At 39.2% G+C, this 20,067-nt stretch overlaps 2 protein-coding genes across 2 annotated transcripts in view; both read right to left on the bottom strand.

Annotated features, from left to right (window-relative positions):
• Positions 1–1,919, bottom strand: part of AKAP6 (A-kinase anchoring protein 6) — a 501,454-nt gene extending 499,535 nt beyond the window's left edge. The window contains exon 1 of the mRNA XM_070775437.1: positions 1,811–1,919. The gene's annotated coding sequence lies outside the window, so the exon portion shown is untranslated. The remainder of the gene's footprint in view (positions 1–1,810) is intronic.
• LOC139178223 (zinc finger MYM-type protein 2-like) overlaps positions 1,886–20,067 on the bottom strand; it is a 100,147-nt gene continuing 81,965 nt past the window's right edge. Inside the window, exon 3 of the mRNA XM_070775440.1 lies at positions 1,886–2,022. Within this exon, the coding sequence (XP_070631541.1) occupies positions 1,973–2,022 (50 nt within the window). The 3' untranslated portion in view covers positions 1,886–1,972. The remainder of the gene's footprint in view (positions 2,023–20,067) is intronic.

Here is a 20,067-nt window from a genome sequence, read left to right as displayed (position 1 = left end):
AAATAGGAAACTCATTAAAATGCTGCCTTTGGTTACTTTTATTCCTAGCAATTTATGTTATCAAACAAGTCTTTCTTCATTGCTTTTCCCTGAAAGTAACACTTCAAATGAATTTCAATGGCCACTGAGTGATTTTCTCCAGACCCACATAATCCAGCCATGATATGCACTTTCCCTCCCCGCCCCCCACCAACCAGCACTCCTCCTTGTCACCCTAGAGCCTCTGACTTAGCTGTGTTCACACCCAGAAGTCCCAGGAGAGCTTTCTGCTCACATTATACAACACAAAAAAGCAGGCAATGAACAACCAACCCATGCTCCTAAATGCTTGCGATAAAGCCAGACTGAGCTGACCTCTCCCATCCCACAGAGCTGCATATCAGGCACATAAACTTAAAAGAACCACGAGCAGCCTGTATGTGATATATATAAACAAACTAATTAAAACCCAAGGTCTTTCATTCTAGATAGTGCCTAATAATGGGACCAATATGCTTGACTCTGTGCAAAAAAAAAAAAAAAAAAAATCACTCCAAGCTGGCAAGAGGTATTCCTTTTCCTGCTCCCTGTGAAACATCTCTTTCAGGCTCAATAAACAGCCTAAAAGAAGAGGAACTCAAGGGTTGCCATTCATTCCTGTAAGACTTTTCAAATAAGAACTATCAGCTTGGCAGCACTGAGCCAAAAGACCACTCCCTGATTCCAAGTGGACATATTGATCAATTGCACTGACATGTGCCTCCTCCTTTCTCTCCCTTAGTAACAATCAGCTGCACCAGGGAAATCCATTTCCCAAAACAAAAGGCAACTCACTGCTCCTTATCTGACAATGCCAAGTCGTGTATTTTTTTTAAAATAATAATAATGGTGATGATGAGGCCTAAAGACAGAGATAGGAGTTTAAATAAGCACCATACGCGTTTATCGTAGAGTTTCAGAAATGAGTTGAGGTTATGACCAAGCCCAGAGATCTGTTTTCACCACAGTCGCTGAGGGTTCAGCTATTTATTCATCTTGCCAGATTCTGGTTAAAGTTAAACAACACCACTGCCACTTCCAGAGGCTCTCCACAGGGTTACCCTTCACTGCAACTGCCGCAGAGGAGACTTGGTACAAGTCAGCCTGCAAATAACTCCAGCTATTTTGGAGACTAGCGAGAGATGAAAAAATATCATGGCAGTTTTTCAACTAACTATGAAGGCCATAGACTGAAGGACTAGAGCATAAATCAAAAGGCTTAAGTAATTTCATTCTGTTTAGGTCTCTATATTTTTAATAAATTCTGTCTTAAACATGCAAGAGGTCTCCTTTCACATCAGGGTTATGTCAGATGCTTATTCAGCATTCATTTCTTGCCATGAAGAAACTGAAACCCAAACGAGGTAAATACGGAATTTCATACTGTAAACCACTTAATATTTCATAAATCACAAGAGCAAATAGGGGACCAATGAGCTTTCCCCACAAAAAAGAAACATATCTTTACAATCTTTAAATACTGTGTACTGCTCAATTTAGAGCCTATTTGGGGCTTTGCGATAGAAAAATATCTTATGTTTATGAAAAATTCCATGAGAACACTAAAAATAACAGGCAGAGATGAAACAAGAATAATTCCACATATTTTTATTTCTCTATGACTCTTACAGGGCTTTGTCTTAACCCAGCAGCCTGAAAACAGATTTAGGTAAAACAGCTCTTCTTTCCCTAGTCCATTTTAAGCAGACAACATCCCCCATCACTGCCTCAGCAGACACCGGCTAACCAAGAAAACAGCCGAGCAATTAAGGCCTAGACATTTAACACTCACCATCTCCTGCTCCCACCGTCTTCTTTTGATGTTTACAGCACATCTGTAGGATGCAATACTAGGAGATGCCTTGTTTGACCTGCTGCATGATGCTGTGACATCAGTTCAGATGATGCAGCTCATTATGGGAAAGACTGCTGTTGCTATGGCAACTGGGATGTGCTAGGAATCCTTGCTGCATTTCCAGTGGAGCCTGAGACAATACGGAAGCCCTGTAAGAAACAGACGATATGCAAAATATAGACCAAAGGAAGAGGATCCCTCATTGGACAAAAATCCATAGGTCTAAAAGGGATTTCCCTGAAGTCACTTTGGAAAAAAATTAAAATTATCTCCTACTTTTTTGTTACACATTTAGGAAGGGGAGAGGGAAGAAAGAGATTTAGTGCTAAACAAATTAAAAACTCAAATGGACAATGTTTCTCTGTTTGTTAGGCAATTTGATTACTTTTTCCTCTCTGGACAGCATTACAATTAATTACCTTTTTTAAAAGTTACTAAAAAGAATTTTTCTCATTTGTCAAAAACCAGAAGAAAAGCAAGGAACAGAAAAAGAATTATAAATGCAATATAAACAGCTGAGAAAGTGACTGTTATTCTGAAGTAAATAGGTTTTAGTTCTACAGAACACAAACTCCTACCAATGAAGTCTGTCCTGATCATTTCTACTGATGAACAACAACCCACAGAACCTTCTCACACAGATGAGCCCCAGCTCTCACTTGAGCATTGGAGAGGCACATGGAAGGAGGTTTAGAATCTAGGGGCCACACAACTTCACCTTCAACTTCTGGGGTCCCTTCCCTTGATCTGCAGAGATCTCCTACCACTCAGAGCCAAATGCAAGAGAGTCTTTTCTGGGACCAAACCTGGTAGTTGGAACAAATGGCAACCTGCTAGAAAGTTCCTAAATCGTTTGCATTCCTAACATTGGGGTTCTGTTTTCTTCTCTATGAGGCAATAAGACACAAAGGAGAAAATTACTCACACACCTCCCCCGACAAAAGCTGAAACTGCATGAAAATCCACCTTTATATAAGACACAGTGAGGTTATTTCTCCAGTTAGGAAAAGAAAAGCAAATCTAAAACAATCATTTCTTTCCAGTCCTGAGCAGAAACAAACATTATGTGATGTGAACTGGGGGTAAGGAGATATGGGCAAAAGCAGCCATCTCTTGCATATTTAATATTCTCAGACCACAGATAGAGAGAGAATCAAGCTGACCTACATCCACTCTATCTGCACAACTCTGGGGAAGAACCACATTCTAAAACCCCAAGTCTAATGAGACAATTACACTGTCCCCTCCCACTTGAGATTTTAAATGCCATTGTTAACCAACAGCATCAGGAATGGGGGGATGAAACGGCAGAAGGAATTTAGGCAGTGGCTTGGTAAATGGGGGCTGATAAAATGTCTGAAAGGTGCCAAGATCCTAGCAGGGTGCACCATCAACCATGCACAGAGCATTTCCTCCCTGATGGAAAGCCAAGACTATTCTTGCTTCACTTAATGAGGAATTGGGAGGCCAAGAGCAAGACGTGAAGCTGCCTGCCCAAGTCATCCATGCTCTCAGTCATAGGCCGAGCCTGACTCCCACCCTTTATCTTAGACCACATGCCACACCACGGGAAGTAAACAAGCAGCTACTCTAGCACAAAGAGCACTGATCTGGGATTCAGGAAACCCAAGTGTTAATGCCAGTTCCTCCAGTGAGCATCTGTGTAACATCAGGTCAGTCAATTAACCTCTCTGGTCCTCAAGTTTTCCATCTGCAGACATGATGGATTTAGCAATAACCATGGTTTTCAAGGTTTTTGTTAGTAGTGGAAGCCTTTCTTCTAATGATATAGACCAAAGCTGGGCTGCCCTGGTTGAGAGGAGAGAAGAAGCCCAGAGTCAAAGTTGGTAAACTCTTCTTGAGCCCACCTCACCTCATCTGCCATGATCTGACCCCTGAAGGCAGCTCTGATGAAACCCTCAGCTGGGGAAGAGAGTGAAAGTCATGGGTCTGTAACAATATTATGAGCCTTTCCCTAGCTGAAATCCATGGTTCTATAGAAGAGAGAGAGAAGGGTAGGATCAGGTGTTCCAGACTTGAATATGGCTTCTCAGGATGAATTTGCTTTGCCAGAAGCAAGTCACTTGTTTGGTGGGAAGAGATGAATGCTTCATCAAATCTGCTTCAGAAAGTATATTTGGGGATTTCAGTCACAGTAAACAGAGCCTTAATCGATCCAATCACTGAAGAAACTGTGTAAGGCATAAATTGGCACCATTAGCATGAAGCATATGTAGAAGGGAAAAAAAGCCTGGGCTCTGGAATGGTTCATGAGACTCAATAATGACACACCTCAAAAGGCTAGGGCCACGGCCAGAGCTGGCAAGACCTCCTCAAAGGAAGGTGCAAGGCGTTCTCCATTTTTTCTCTTGGACATTCCTGGACTTGACAGTGATCACACACCCCAGTCAGCTTAAGCCCCTTCCCTGTTCCTTCCCAGGCAAAATTCCCATCAGCAAAGGCCAAAAAGCATCCAAAAATCCAGGGAAGGTGGATTAGCTCCTGAATGAACACCTAGATTTGGAGCTTGAAGCAAACCTTGGGGTGACTTTCGCCAAAGAAACTGACCCCAACCTATTCAAAAATCTCCCTGTCATCTTCTGAATTTAAGATCTTCTCTTGCCCAGCTTCAAGTTAATATGGTTTTCTGTTTCACTAGACTTAACTCCAAACAGAAACATCTGACATAAAAGCAACTGGCAGAAGTCTAGCTGTGTTGTTACATCGGTAAATACCTATACACGTCAGGACCAACATACGACACAAGGGTTTATGAGCTGTTTAAACTCTGCATTGGTATTTCTGGGGCTTTCCTGTTTTCATATTTAGTTTTTTCATAGGTCTTAATCTTATCTACTCAAGTAGACAACACTTTAGGGTATTACCAATGTCTTGTGAGACTTTTTGATTTCCTCATAACCTTTAGCACACTCCTAGGCATAAGTAACCGCCTAATAAGTCCTTCTTAATTATTTATTTTTTGTTAAAGTAATATTGTTTACATTCCAACCAAGGAAAAATTTCCTAATAGCTTTCCTTATCACTCCAGAATTTGAAATGTTATAAGATTTTACTAAGGCTTATATGTGTAAATCTTTTCCCCTTCCTTTGCTGCCAAAATAACAAAAAGTAATTTGCTACTAAGAAGATCTGACCAAAAATGATAAAGCAATCCAGAAAACAAACATTTTCAATTTGTCATCAGAAACAGAAGGAACAGTGATCATGATACCTGTTTCAAGTTATTTACAACTGAATCTTTTAATTAACATAGCATTTTCAGCTCACATAGTCTTTTAGACTAGATTCCTCCCCTTATCCAAAGAAAATTATGAATAAAATAACTAACCCTCATTTATACAAATTCTTCTCCCAGCAAAAGCAAAATACATTCTTGAAAGATAGGGTTTCCCAAGATAACTTTAGTTAGAAAAAGTGATTCTTTTTTTCTATGGAGAAGAAACAAATTACATCATACCTTCATATGTAAAATTCCAGTAAATAATACAGTAAAAGTTTCACTAAATCAAAGTCACAAGCAGCTCTGATAAAAGAGTTTTGTTTTACAGGGTACAAACATATTTTTCAGTGAATAATCCAATAATCAGCTCTATATAAAGAATAGAATCACACATCATTGGTAAAGTAATCTTCATTTGCTAGGGTGTCATGAAACAAATGAGAGTCAAAATGCTGCAACCTATCACAAGCATCCATTTTGTTTAACCTCTAATGAGTTGTTACACTGGCCTGCCTTATATTCCATTAACTGGATGCATCTCTGTCATGGAAACAACCTCAAGCATCTTCAGGGCAAAGACTAAATCTACCAGAGCGGAGTAGGCTACGTAGCAAACACTTGTTGTGTACCTTGCCTAGTAAATGCTTTTTTACGTGAGTCTGTCAAACTCAGAGGCTTAATTCTGGTCAGCTCAAGACATACAACTAAATACTCCCAAGCCACCAGTCAGACATAAACATATATGCATATAAACACATACACAAACAGACTTAAAAACATACGTGAGAATGAGTTTTGGCACATAATATCAATATTTCCCTCCTACTCTAGTCAATGATAACATTTTACTTTTAAATGTACTAATTTACTGCTGGTCTAAACACTCCATCAATGTATTTACTGTGAAAATATTTTACTATAACACAAAATATTATTGCTTCATGGAATTCTTTTGAAAAGGATTCAGTTCAGTTCAGTTCAGTTCACTCACTCAGTCATGTCCGACTCTTTGCGACCCCATGAATCGCAGCATGCCAGGCCTCCCTGTCCATCACCATCTCCTGGAGTTCACTCAGACCCACGTCCATTGAGTCAGTGATGCCATCCAGCCATCTCATCCTCTGTCATCCCCTTCTCCTCCTGCCTCCAATCCCTCCCAGCATGAGAGTCTTTTCCAATGAGTCACTCTTCGCATCAGGTGACCAAAGTACTGGAGTTTCAGCTTAAGCATCATTCCTTCCAAAGAAATCCCAGGGCTGATCTCCTTCAGAATGGACTGGTTGGATCTCCTTGCAGTCCAAGGGACTCTCAAGAGTCTTCTCCAACACCACAGTTCAAAAGCATCAATTCTTCGGTGCTCAGCCTTCTTCACAGTCCAACTCTCACATCCATACATGACCACAGGAAAAACCATAGCCTTGACTAGACGAACCTTTGTTGGCAAAGTAATGTCTCTGCTTTTGAATATGCTATCCAGGTTGGTCATAACTTTCCTTCCAAGGAGTAAGCATCTTTTAATTTCATGGCTGCAGTCACCATCTGCAGTGATTTTGGAGCCCCCCAAAATAAAAGTCTGACACTGTTTCAACTATTTCTCCATCTATTTCCCATGAAGTGGTGGGACCGGATGCCATGATCTTAATTTTCTGAATGTTGAGCTTTAAGCCAACTTTTTCACTCTCCACTTTCACTTTCATCAAGAAGCCACAAACATAAAAGTAAACCTAAAATATTCATAAGTATACATGTCACAAAAAGAACATATACCATAATAAATACATTGAGATAACAAACAAAACAATGAATCAAATAATAAAAGTACTGCTTTACCTATCTCTGTGTTTACAGTGCTTACTCAGTGCTATGGACCGAATATTTGTATCCTTCCAGAGTACATACACTGAAATCCTAACCCCGAAGTTAACAGTATTAGGAGATGGAACTTTTGAAAGGTGACCTAGTCGTGAAGGTGGATTGCGCATAAATGGGATTAGTGCCCTTACAAAAGAGGCCCCCAAAAGTTCCCTTGACCCCTTTTACAATGTGAGGACAAGGTGAAGGGGCATTGTCTGTGAACCAGAAAATGGGTTCTCACTAGACACAGAATCTTCCAGCCCCTTGATCTTGGACTTTCCAGACTCCACAACTGTGAGAAATAAATGTCTGTCTTTTATAAACTACCCAGTCTATGGTATTCCTGTTATAGCAGCCCAAACAGATTAAGACTCCGTAGCTCCTCAAAACTAAGCTGTGTTTCTATATACTTACAACAAAAGATAAATCAAGAAAACAGCCCCATTTACAATGGAATCAAAATGAATATAATACTTGGTAGTAATTTAACCCAAGAAGGTGCAAGATCAGTACACTGAAAATTATAAAACACTAATGAAAAATATTAAAGAAGACACACATAAATGAAAAGACAGCCCATATTTGTGGATTAGAATAACAATACTGGTAAAATGTCCATACTACAGAAAACTATTTTCAGATTCAGTTTATCAGCCTATCAAAATGCCAGTGCTCCTTTTATAGAAATAGAAAAAACAATCCTAAATCTTGCATGGAGTCACAAAAGACCACAAGCAAAGCAGCCTTGAGTACGAAGAGCAAAGCTGAAGCATCACACTTTGTGATTTCAAACTATCATACAAGATTATATAAGTGAGCAAACAATCTGGTACTAGCATAAAAATAAACACATAGATCAATGGAACAGAATAGAGAACCCAAAAATAAACCCATGCATAGATGGTTGACTAACTTTCAACAATGGCACCAAAACACAAAATGGGAAAAGATGGCCTCTTCAATAAATGGGGTTGGGAAAACTGGGTACTTATATGTAGAAGAATGAAATTGAGCCCTTATCTTATATCATACACAAAAACAAACTCAAAATGAACTGAAAACCTAAGGAAAAGACCTGAAATCATAAGATTCTCAGAAGAAAATCTAGGGGAAAATCTCCTTGATATTAGTCTTGGCAATAATTTTTTGGATACAGCAGCAAAAGCACAGACAACAAAAACAAAAATAAACAAATGAGACACATTAAACTAAAAAGTTTCTGCATAGCAAAGGAAAGAGTCAAGAAAGAAAATACTTGCAAACCATACATCCAATAAAGGGTTAATATCCAAACTATAAAGGAACTCTTACAACTCAAAGCCAAAAAAAAAAAAATCAAATAATTCAACTTAAAAATGGGCAAAGGATCTAAATATACATTTTTCCAAAGAAGACATACAAATGGCCAAAAGGTATATGATAAGATGTTCAATATCACTAATCAGGAAAATGTAAATCAAAACCACAGCCACACCTGCTAGTATGTCTATTATCAAAAAGACAACAAATATTGTTCAGGATGTGGAGAAAAGGGAGTCCTTATACACTGTTGGTGGGAATGTAAACTGGTATTGCAATATGGAAAACAGTATGGAGGCTCTTCAAAAAATTAAAAATAGAACTACCATATGATCTATAAATCCTACTTCTAATTATATATTTGAAGGAAATGAAATCATCATCTTGAAGAGATATTTGCCCTCCCATGTTCACTGCAACATTACTCACAATAGCCAAAATATACGAACAATCTAAGTGCCCATGAGCAGATGAATGGATAAAGAAGCTGTGGAAGACATATTATCTGTGGAAGATATCTATATATGAAATCCCACATTTCATACAGGATTTATATCTCCAGTTTTATACATATATATATGTGTGTATGTGTATATATATATGTATAATATATAAATATATAAAATATAATACATATTAAAAATATATAAAAAAAGGAAATCCTGCCATTTGTAACAACATGGATGAGCCTGGAGGGCATCATGCTAAGTGTAATATCCTGAAAAAGAGAGATACTGTAGGTATCATGTGGAATCTGGGGGAAAAAAAATGTCAAACTCATAGAAACAGAATAGGATGGTGGTTTTCAGGGCCCTGAGGAAGACGTTGGTCAAAGGGTACAAACTTTCAAGTATCCGATGAATAAGTTCTGAAGATGTAATGAACAGAATGGTGACTATAGTTGATACTTCTGTTTTGTATATTTGAAATCTGCAGAGAGTGTAGAATGTATGCATTCTCACCAAAGAAACCAAAAAACAAACAAACAGAAAACAGCAATCACATGAGATAGATGTGTTAATTAACTTGATTGTGGCAATCATTTCACAATGTAAATGCACACCAAATCATTACAGTATACACATTAAATATATTACAATTTTATTTGTCAGTTATACTTTCATAAAGCTGAGGGATCGAGAGAGAAAGAATCAACAGCAACAACAACAAAAAAGACATCCAGACCTTGTGTGGAATTTAACCAAGTGTTTCATTATGGATATAAGATTAAGATACTTCAGGACCTTGGCTTAATGTCTTAAAACACCCAAGAAGTATGGCATAACTGTAGACAGTACCTGCAGTAGTTGATCAACACTTAAATAATGTGCCATTCAGATTTTAAAAAGTTAGTGGTGTGCTACAGAGTATCATGAATAGTGCAAGAGATGAACTAGACTGAATAAACAGATGATGGCCCATGATAAAAAATGAGTTAGCATCATTTGTCTATCTGGGACTCCAAGAGATGATTTAAAATAAGGAAATAACCCCTCCTCACCAAAGTGGCACCCTTTGGAGTCACTGCTTTTGATGTTGTGTGTGTTCCCATGTATTGGTGGCTTTGAAATCAGCTCTGGAGTCTCCTTCACAAGAGATAGCATTATGAGTAACCATCCCATCACGTAGACGGTGGGGTCTGAGAAGAGTCCAAGTCCCACCTGCCTCATGCTCTCCTTCACAAACCTGCTGCGCTTCCTAAATTACCTCAGAATCCACTGCACTCAGCTGGAAGCTAATGAATGTTCTGGAGGAGAAGTGTCACCATCTGCTATCCACAGCCATTGATACCCACGAGGCAGTGAGTGCTCCGGGACAGGCACTAAGCAGATGAGTGGGAAGACAAATAGGTTGAAGCCCCACGACTAACAGCCATAGGAAACTGAACAGGGCATTAACCTCTCTTAGAGTCCTCTTCTGTAAAGTGAGGAGTAACTGCTCTGCCTACCTGACAGTGCTATGGAAGTTTAGGAAGTAAATGCCCTATCTGTAAGTGCTGTAAGAACCAGGGAATGGAGGGAGTAGGTAAAGGGAAATGAGAAGGAAGAAAAAGAGGAAAAGTAAGAGAGAGAGAGAGAGGTCAGGACAAGGACAGGAGAATGAGAAAGAGGGAAAAGGGAGAAAGGAATGAAAATATGGGGACAAAAGAGTGAGGGAAGTGAGGGGAAGTAGAAAGGGAGAAGCAAGGGGAAGGGGATGGGGCTAGGAGGACGAGGAAGCTGTGAAGGAATGTAGGCTTTGAAACCTGAATTCTTCCAGGCTCTGCTCCCACCTAGGTGTTTGTATTGGGCAAAGCATTTATCTGAGCTTCACATGTGTCTTGGGGAATGAGGATACTAATTCCGCCTTTCAATGTTATTATAAAGATTATCCACTCATTTGTTTCAACAAATATTTATTGAGCACCATTCTAGGTGCTTCACATGCATCAGTCAACAAGCACACCAGAAGCTCTGTCTTCTGGGAGCCCATATTCTAGTATGAACTGAAGAGTCCAGTATGAAACCTGGACAGTCAGTAGATGTTAGTTAACATTTTCATTGATACTAACAAACTATAAAGTAGTATAAAAGGTAAAAATATTACTATTAGCCCAAATTAATCAAATTAGCCAGACTCCATTTCGATGGAGAAATGGAGGTTAGAAGAGGTAAACTTTGATGAAGAAGGGAAGAAAGTTCTGGTACACCTGATGGTACCCAGGAGAGAAATTGAGGAACAGGAACATGATGATACCCAGGAGAGAAACTGAGGAACAGGAACCTCTATGAGCCCAGGATGCACCACCCTGAAATAAAAGTAGAAAACTGCTCTTCAACCAAAATACCCACTGTGGGCTGTTAAATGAAGAGGGAAAAAAAATCTACTATAATATTTAAGATGTTACATGTATTTTCAAAGCCCCTCAGGTTATTCTAATGATCAGTCAGGACTGAGAATCACTGAACTAAATAATTCATATATGAATAATTGAGAACAAGTTTGTTGCACTATGTGAAGTGTAAGTATATAATTAATGTACATGAGGGATCATTTTGCACTTCCTGGAGCTAGAACAGGAACTTTTGAGTTTTTCTACTAAGGGTGACATGTTTGTACTGATCCACACTCTCCTTGTTCACTTGACTTACAGAAGGTGAGGGGGAGTGTGCAAGATGAGAGAAGTAAAATGAAAGGATTTTGAATGTGCCTTAAATAGGGCTCAGTCTGGGGGGTGAAGAGGATGCGGAGCCACTTAGAATTTATTTATTTATTTTTTTTTTTAATTTTACGGCGGCGGCGGGGGTGGGGGCGGCGGCGGCGGCGGGGGTGGGGGCGGCGGCGGCGGCGAGGGAAGAGCCGCGGGGCCCGGGCTCGGGGGGGCCCGGCGGGGGCGCCCCCGCGGGCGCGCGCTCACGGGCGCCCCCCGCGCGCGGCCCCGCCGCCGCCTTGCTCTCCGCTTTTGTCACACCCACTTAGAATTTAAACTAGGAAATGGCATATTCTAAAGGCTATCCTTCTCACAAAGTTTCATAATACACCCTTATCTGGACTTACTAGAAATGTGCTCTTCTGTTAATCTCTAAGTTGGTATAGTCTTCTTATTTTTTAATGTAAAAGCTATCTTTTAAATATACAATCTCAGCGTAAATCACTAAGGAGACATATATAGAGAAAATGTATACAGAGTAAAGGATTCAAATATTTTAGTCCAATGTGAGTTACTTAAGAAATAAGGACAAATAAATGAGAGAAAAATTATAATAATAAATATAATATTAGCTAACTATGTGACAGGCACAGTTAGGGTATGTATTAAATCATTTAACCATTAAAGAATCCTGTGAGAAAGGTACTGAATGTCATTTTGCAAATAAGAAACAGAGGCGCCCAGAGTTGCTCAAAATCTTGCTGCTATAAATGGCAGAATACTAGAGACTTGAATCCAGGTGGGTAGACTGATACAGAGCCTGCATTCTTCTTTGTTAATTGAAGTATAGTTGGTCATAACGTTGTGTTAGTGTCTGGTAGACAACAAAGCATTCAGTTATACGTGTATATATATGTACTATTTTCCATATACTTTTCTATTATGGTTTATTACAGGATGTTGAATACAGCTCCCTTTGCTATACATTAAAGCCTTATTGCTTATTTATTTTACTTACATGGTGTGTATCTGTTAATCCCACACTCCTAATTTACCCCTCTCCCAGCCCTTTCTCCTCTGGTAACCATAAGTTTGTTTTCTATGTCTGTGGATCAGTTTCCATCTCATAAATGAGTTCATTTGTGTCATTTTAGATCCCACATATAAGTGGTATCAGAAGGCACTTGTCTCTGTCTGACTGACTTCACTTAGTGTGATAATCTCCAGGTCTATCCATGCTGCTGCAGATGGCATTATTTCATTCCTTTTTATGGCTGAACAGTATTCCATTATGTATATATATCACATCTTCTTTATGCGTTCATCTGTCAATAGACATTTAAGTTGCTTCCACGTCTTGGCTCTTTTAAATAGTGCTGCTTTCAACATTTGGAGAAGGCAGTGGCACCCCACTCCAGCACGCTTGCCTGGAAAATCCCATGGATGGAGGAGCCTGGTAGCTGCAGTCCATGGGGTCGCGAAGAGTCGGACATGACTGAGCGACTTCACTTTCACTTTTCACTTTCATGCATTGGAGAAGGAAATGGCAACCCACTCCTGTGTTCTTGCCTGGAGAATCCTAGGGACGGGGGAGCCTGGTGGGCTGCCGTCTATGGGGTCTCACAGAGTCAGACATAACTGAAGCGACTTAGCTGCAGCAGCAGCAGCAGCAGCTTTGAACACTGGGGTGCAGGTATCTTCAAATTACAGTTTTTTCTGGATATACACCCAAGAGTAGGGTTGCTGGATCAGAAAGCAACTCTATTTTGTTTTTTGAGGAATCTCTATACTGTTATCCATAGGGGCCACACCAATTTGCATTTCCATCAACAAGGTAGGTTCCCTTTTATCCACAGCCTGTCCAGTATTTTTTATTTTTAGGCTTTTTGATGGTGGCCATTCTGACCAGTGTAAAGTGGTACCTCACTGTAGTTCTTATTTGAATTTTTCCAATAATTAGCAACGTTGAGCATCTTTTCATGTGCCTATTGGCCGTATGTATGTATTCTTTAGAGAAATAACTATTTAGGTCTTCTGCCCATTTTTTGATTGGGTTGTTTGTTTTTCTTTCATTGAGCTGCATGAGCTGTTTGTATATTTCAGACAGAGTCTATACTCTTACCTTCCAAGGCACAACATATAATCCTCAAAATGTTTACCTCTGGAACACAGACCCTCCCTCATTAACAGACCTTTCCAGGCATCTTGCCTTGACTACACTGGTTCCCCAGCAGCAGTTCAGAATTCAGTCAGCAGTGGAAAAGAGAAATCATGCGCACTCAGGTAATCCACAATATAAATTAGCCATGTTCAGATCATGAAGAGGAGACTGTGTCTTAAGGAGCTTCCAACTGATTTCTTACATTTTATAAGCTACCAACTGTAAAAGTCTTGCCTAACAAAATTCTGTTGGTACAATCTGACCAATCTGGTGGGCATATATTAAGTTTTCAATAAATTCTTGTTGATCAAAACAATATCCAGATCTAAACAATTCATCTACCAGCCCAGACATCTTTTTATTACAAACTCACTTTTTATTATTCCTATGCATGTTTCCATGTTTACTAGATATTGATGCACCCATATACATTATGAAGTATCATATCATTGGTTTTAAAGTTTATGTCATAGCAATCTGCATAAATTGGGTTTTTCCTCAACATTATATTTTTTATATCTAGCCAGGTAGATAGAAATAGCTCTAAGACAGTCACTTTAACTGCTGTAAACGATTTCACTTCGTGAAAAGTCTGAAATTCATTTATCCATTTTCCTGTTGATGTATTTTGTCACTGATTATTGATCAAAAACCCCATTTTCATAAAAGGCAAAATATTAATTTTATTATTTAAGAAAAAGGATCTACAAAAACAAATTCAAAACAACTAGCAAAATAGCAATAAGAGCATGCATATAGATAATTACCTTAAATGTAAATGAATTAAATGCCCCAACCAAAAGACATAGGATGACTGAACAGATACAAAAACAAGGCCCATATATATGTTGTCTATAAGAAACCTACTTCAGATCTAGGGACAAATATAGAATGAAAGTGAAGGGATGAAAAAGGTATTCCACACAAATGAAAATTAAAAGAAAACTGGAGTAACAGTACTCATATCAGACAAAAAAAGACTTTAAAATAAAGACTATGTCAAGAGACAATGAAGGACACTATATAATGATCAAGAGATCAACCCAAGAAAAAGATATAACAATTGTAAATATATATGCCCTCAACATAGGAGCACCTCAATATATAAGGCAAATACTAACAGCCATAAAAGGAGAAATTGACAGCAACACAGTAACAGAGAGTTACTATTATGTAGGAGTCTTTAATTCCCCATTTTCATCAATGGACAGACAACCAGACAGAAAATCAACAAGGATACATAGGCCTTAAATGACACACTAAACCAAATGGACTTAATTGATCTTTATAGAGCATTCTAAGCAAGTCTCAGTAAATTTAAGAAAATTGAAATTATATCAGGTATCTTTTTTTTATCACAACACTACGAGATTATAACCAACAGCACAAGAAAAAAACTAAAAAAAAAAAACCAAAAAACACCGAGGAAGTCAAAAAATAAGCTACTAAATAACCAATGGATCACTGAAGAAATCAAAGTGGAAATAAAAAATTACCTAGAGACAAAACAAAAGCACAATTCAAAACCTATGGGATGCAGCAAAAGCAGTTCTAAGTGGGAAATTTTTAGCAATACAATCTTATCTCAGAAAACTTTCAAATAAACAATCTAATCTTATACCTAAAGCAACCAGAGGAAGAAGTAAAAACAAAACCCAAAGTTAGTACAAGGAAAGAAATCATGAAGGTCAGAGCAGAAATAAACAAAACAGAGATGAAAAAGACAAAAGAAAGGATTCATGAAATTAAAACCTTGTTCTTTAAAAAGATAAACAAAATTGAAAAACCTTTAGCCAGACTCATCAAGAAAAAAAGGATAAAATTAAAAAGGGAAAAAATTAAAATTAAAAAACAATAAAATGAAAAAGGAAAAAACAGAAGTTAACAATGGATACCACAGAAATACAAAGGATCATAATTACTACAAGCACATATATGCCAATAAACTGGACAATCTTAGAAGAAATGGCAAATTCTTAGAAAAATACCATCTCCCAACACTGAACCAGGAAGAAATGAAAAATAACAGCAGCCCAGACATCTATTTCGATGCTGCAGTGCCTAAGCTGTGCAAGGAACAAAGGTGCTTAAAAATAATGTGTCCAGGCCTCCCTGGAGGTCCAGTGGTTAAGAATCCACCTGCCAACGCAGCGGGCACGGGTTCAGTCCCTAGTCTGGAAAGATCCGACATGCTACAGGGCAAATGAGCCCATGCACCACAACCACTGAGCCCGCACTCCTGCAGCCAGGGCTCCACACAAGAGCGGGCACTGCAGTGGGAAGCCCATGCACTGCAGCTAGAGAGTAGCCCCTGCTCTCCACAACTAGAGGAAGCCCTCACACAGCAACAAAGACCCAGCATAGCCAAAAGTAAATTTAATTAATTAATTAATTTTTTTAAAAAAAGATGGTGTTGCCAATCAAAGTGTGTGGTGCACAAAGTACATGGATGGCAAGGGTACAGGAAGTACAATCTCAATCATTGCTAGAACCCTTGTCCCCCTGGCCTAATTTTCAGACTCAGTAAAACACACTGTGGCTCCAGGGGGAAGAAGACAGGGCTGGGAATTGGGAGCATTGAGTCTCAGTCCTGGTAACTAGCTCCAAGGGTCATTTATCTTTTCTGTTTCATTTTTTGTCACAATGTATGCCCTGCCATTTCTGAGGACTATTGTAAAATTCCCTGAGATAATATTAGGGAATATGCTTTCTGTATTTAAAGCCTACAGGCCAGGCCAGTAAAAATGGCAAGGGTTTTAGAGACCAACAGACCTAGGTTTAAATTCCAGGTCTGCCATTCGTTAGCTACGTGATCTTGGGCAAGTAACCTGCCCTCTCTAAACATAATGCCCTCATCTGTTAAAAAGAGTTACTAGTAAGATCTATCTCTTAGAATAATCAAAATAACTAAATTAGCTGATTATATAAAGCACCTGGCACATATTAATGCTAAATAAATGGTAATTTTTTTTTTTTTAATTTATTCCCCATCCTGAACCCTCCTCCCTCCTCCCTCCCCATACCATCCCTCTGGGTCGTCCCAGTGCACCAGCCCCAAGCATCCAGCATCGCGCATCGAACCTGGACCGGCATCTCGTCTCATACATGACACTTCACATGTTTCGATGCCATTCTCCCAAATCTTCCCACCCTCTCCCTCTCCCACAGAGTCCATAAGCCTGTTCTATACATCAGTGTCTCTTTTGCTGTCTCGTATACAGGGTTATCATTACCATCTTTCTAAATTCCATATATATGCGTTAGTATACTGTATTGGTGTTTGTCCTTCTGGCTTACTTCACTCTGTATAATAGGCTCCAGTTTCATCCACCTCATTAGAACTGATTCAAATGTATTCTTTTTAATGGCTGAGTAATACTCCATTGTGTATATGTACCACAGCTTTCTTATCCATTCATCTGCTGATGGACATCTAGGTTGCTTCCATGTCCTGGCTATTATAAACATTGCTTCGATGAACATTGGGGTACACGTGTCTCCCTTCTGGTTTCCTCAGTGTGTATGCCCAGCAGTGGGATTGCTGGATCATAAGGCAGTTCTATTTCCAGTTTTTAAAGGAATCTCCACACTGTTCTCCATAGTGGCTGTACTAGTTTGCATTCCCACCAACAGTGTAAGAGGGTTCCCTTTTCTCCACACCCTCTCCAGCAAAATAAATGGTCATTATTATGCTTGTTTTCCAGCCATTATTTCTCAGGTTAGTCTTACATAGACTATAAACATCTTGAAGGCTTTGACAATGAATTCTTTGAAATCCCTACAGCATTTAGCATAGAACTGAATATGTGAATAGTGACTAGTAGCAGCAGCAGAAGAAACAATACTAGTAGGAGCAAAATGGTGGTCCTGCTAAGGACCACTCTTAGCAGGAATCAGCAACAGTAATAGCAGAGCAATAGTATTACAGTAAAGCCAGCAATAATAATGATAGTAGTAATTGCAATGCTATCCTAGCCTAGGCCTTCTTCTACTATGCATCTTCTATCCTCATATCAAGAAGATAAAGTCTCCCATGCAAATAAACACTGATTTATAGGCACTGGGTCAATAAGAAATTGAGCAAACCTTGCAAGCTGAGGAAGCGCAAATGCTAATGGATGTTAAATACAGGCTGCATCATACTAATCCCGTAAATTGTCATCTGTTATCAGATGCAGCATCTCTATTCCACTGTTAAATGGGGAAAATGCTAAAGAAAGAAACTGGCAGAATTCTGATCAGTGGTGAGCATAATTCACTCAATACTTAAGAAGAAAACAATCTGAGGCCCTTTTGCTCTCAAACTGAAGCCTTCCTTAGAACTTTCTTCTCTGACCCTCAAAACCTCAACATCTTAAAAGACTCCAGTCCTCCAGATTCAAAGTTAATTTTTCAGGTATCAGGGAATGAGCAGAAAGGCTCAGATAACTACCTGAAAGAGAAGCCCAAGTCTGTCCCAGCTACTTTGGGTCAAAGGACAAAGAGCTTGGGAGAGCAACCACCATGAAGCCAGGAAAATAAATTAAAACACCAGATGAATTCCCCCATCCATCCTCATAAGTAAGGTTTTCTTTCTCTGGTGAAAATGTTAATTATTGCTTAAGAAAGTAACCCAAAGCATAGACGCATTGTAATTTCCTCCTTTCTACACTTGTTTTTAATGCATGGCTTCCTTTGGAGAACATGGGGGAGGAAGTTTATTTAAGTCTATTTAATAATATGTACATGGTATATATTTTAAAAGAAAACACTTACAAAGAGGTAAAAGTGGCAAAGCTTGACCACGAACCACGTATAAGGAAACATCCTTCCAATAAGAGCAATTCCAAAGGGGGAAACATAATCTCTGGTTAGCAAATATATATATATATATGAAGACACTAACACTATAGATATCCAAATACATGTATATAGGCTCAGTACATAACACATCAATATGATGACACACCAAGAAATAAATATCTTAATGGAAAACTCAAAGGAATTAAAACACGATCTATCAGGAAGACTCTCACCACTATTGGATAGTATTTTTATTCATGTGAGAATGAAGGACAATAATCTGTTCTTTGGGAATAAACAAGTCAGGAGCCTTTTTCTGTATAGGCCTAATGAGCTCTCCATAGCTTTCCTCTTTCCTCAATGATAGGAAATCAGAGTTCACAAAGAAGTATCCATTTGGCTGAATGCCAAGGGGAGAAACATTTTGCTCAGAGCTCTTTGAGCAGACAGCCCAAGGAAGAGAAAGTTTGGGTTCTCCCCTGCTCTGCTGAGGATGCACATAGGCAGTAACTCTGGGGATGGTATAGCAGCAAAGTGTCCACAGTTTAAAATCTGCTATCTCTGTCTTATCACCACATCCCCAAAGTCAGCCAGGGTTTACAGACCTTCAAATTTCCCTTGGCCCACCCAGGAATGGATTTCCTGACTCTAGATTACTAATTTGCCAAGTTCAGTATATGCCAACAGTGGGCCTCAGTTAGGTAATGGGAAAATACAGAATCTGGTTTCATCAGATGGGTGTGTACTTGCAAATATCCACCAAGTGGTTGATGGCGAGCCATGATGAATACAGAACAAGGACCTGAACTAGCAGTTTTGTGTTCAGCCACGTAACACTGTTATCCCACAGTCAGTTCTTTCTTCACTGGTAGCAAAGATTCCCAAGTCTTTTTTGGTACCAGAGGCAGCAGAAGCTCTAGAAATATTTGGGGTAGAGAGAATGGAGTGACCTAGCAGAAGCAGAGGCAACACTCAGGGTAGGAATAAGCAAAGCTATGAAGCTATGCTCCTACCGCCACCACAAATACCCACTATTTATTTGAACGATGAGATTTAGAATTACTAATTCGGACTTGAGCAGAGTGTTCAGCCCTTAAATAGTCCTAATGGTAACCTAGTAAAATGTTTTGTAAACTCTAATTGCTACTGCTAAGTCGCTTCAGTCGTGTCCCACTCTGTGCGACCCCATAGAGGGCAGCCCACCAGGCTTCCCCGTCCCTGGGATTCTCCAGGCGAGAATGCTGGAGTGGGTTGCCATTTCCTTTTCCAATGCATGAAAGTGAAAAGTGAAAGGGAAGTCGCTCAGTCGTGTCCGACTCTAGTGACCCCATGGACTGCAGCCCACCAGGCTCCTCCGCCCATGGGATTTTCTAGGCAAAAGTACTGGAGTGGGGTGCCATTGCCTTCTCTGTGTAAACTCTAAAGCACTATATAAATGTTGTCTTTACTATTAACATTATTACCAAAAAGATAATACCCAGACTTTACCATTTGAAAATGTATTTTATTCTTATTTGTTTTTAAGCTGTTAATGGTCTAGGTAGTTTCTTCAATGAACTTTAGAGCACTTACAAATTATGTTAGATAGTCTTCAGAGAAATTCTAGACCAATGAATCAATGAGAATAACAGTAGAAGGGGGGAAAAACTTTCAAAAATGTGTCCTTTCCTTCAAGAAACATTATTTTCTGTTACTAAAGAAAACCCCACTCAGCCTGAAATATTATG

Source organism: Bos indicus, chromosome 21, assembly GCF_029378745.1.
Source record: "Bos indicus isolate NIAB-ARS_2022 breed Sahiwal x Tharparkar chromosome 21, NIAB-ARS_B.indTharparkar_mat_pri_1.0, whole genome shotgun sequence".
NCBI lineage: Eukaryota > Metazoa > Chordata > Mammalia > Artiodactyla > Bovidae > Bos > Bos indicus.
Note: the sequence above shows the minus strand (reverse complement) of the source record. Positions and strands in the feature narration are given on the sequence as shown.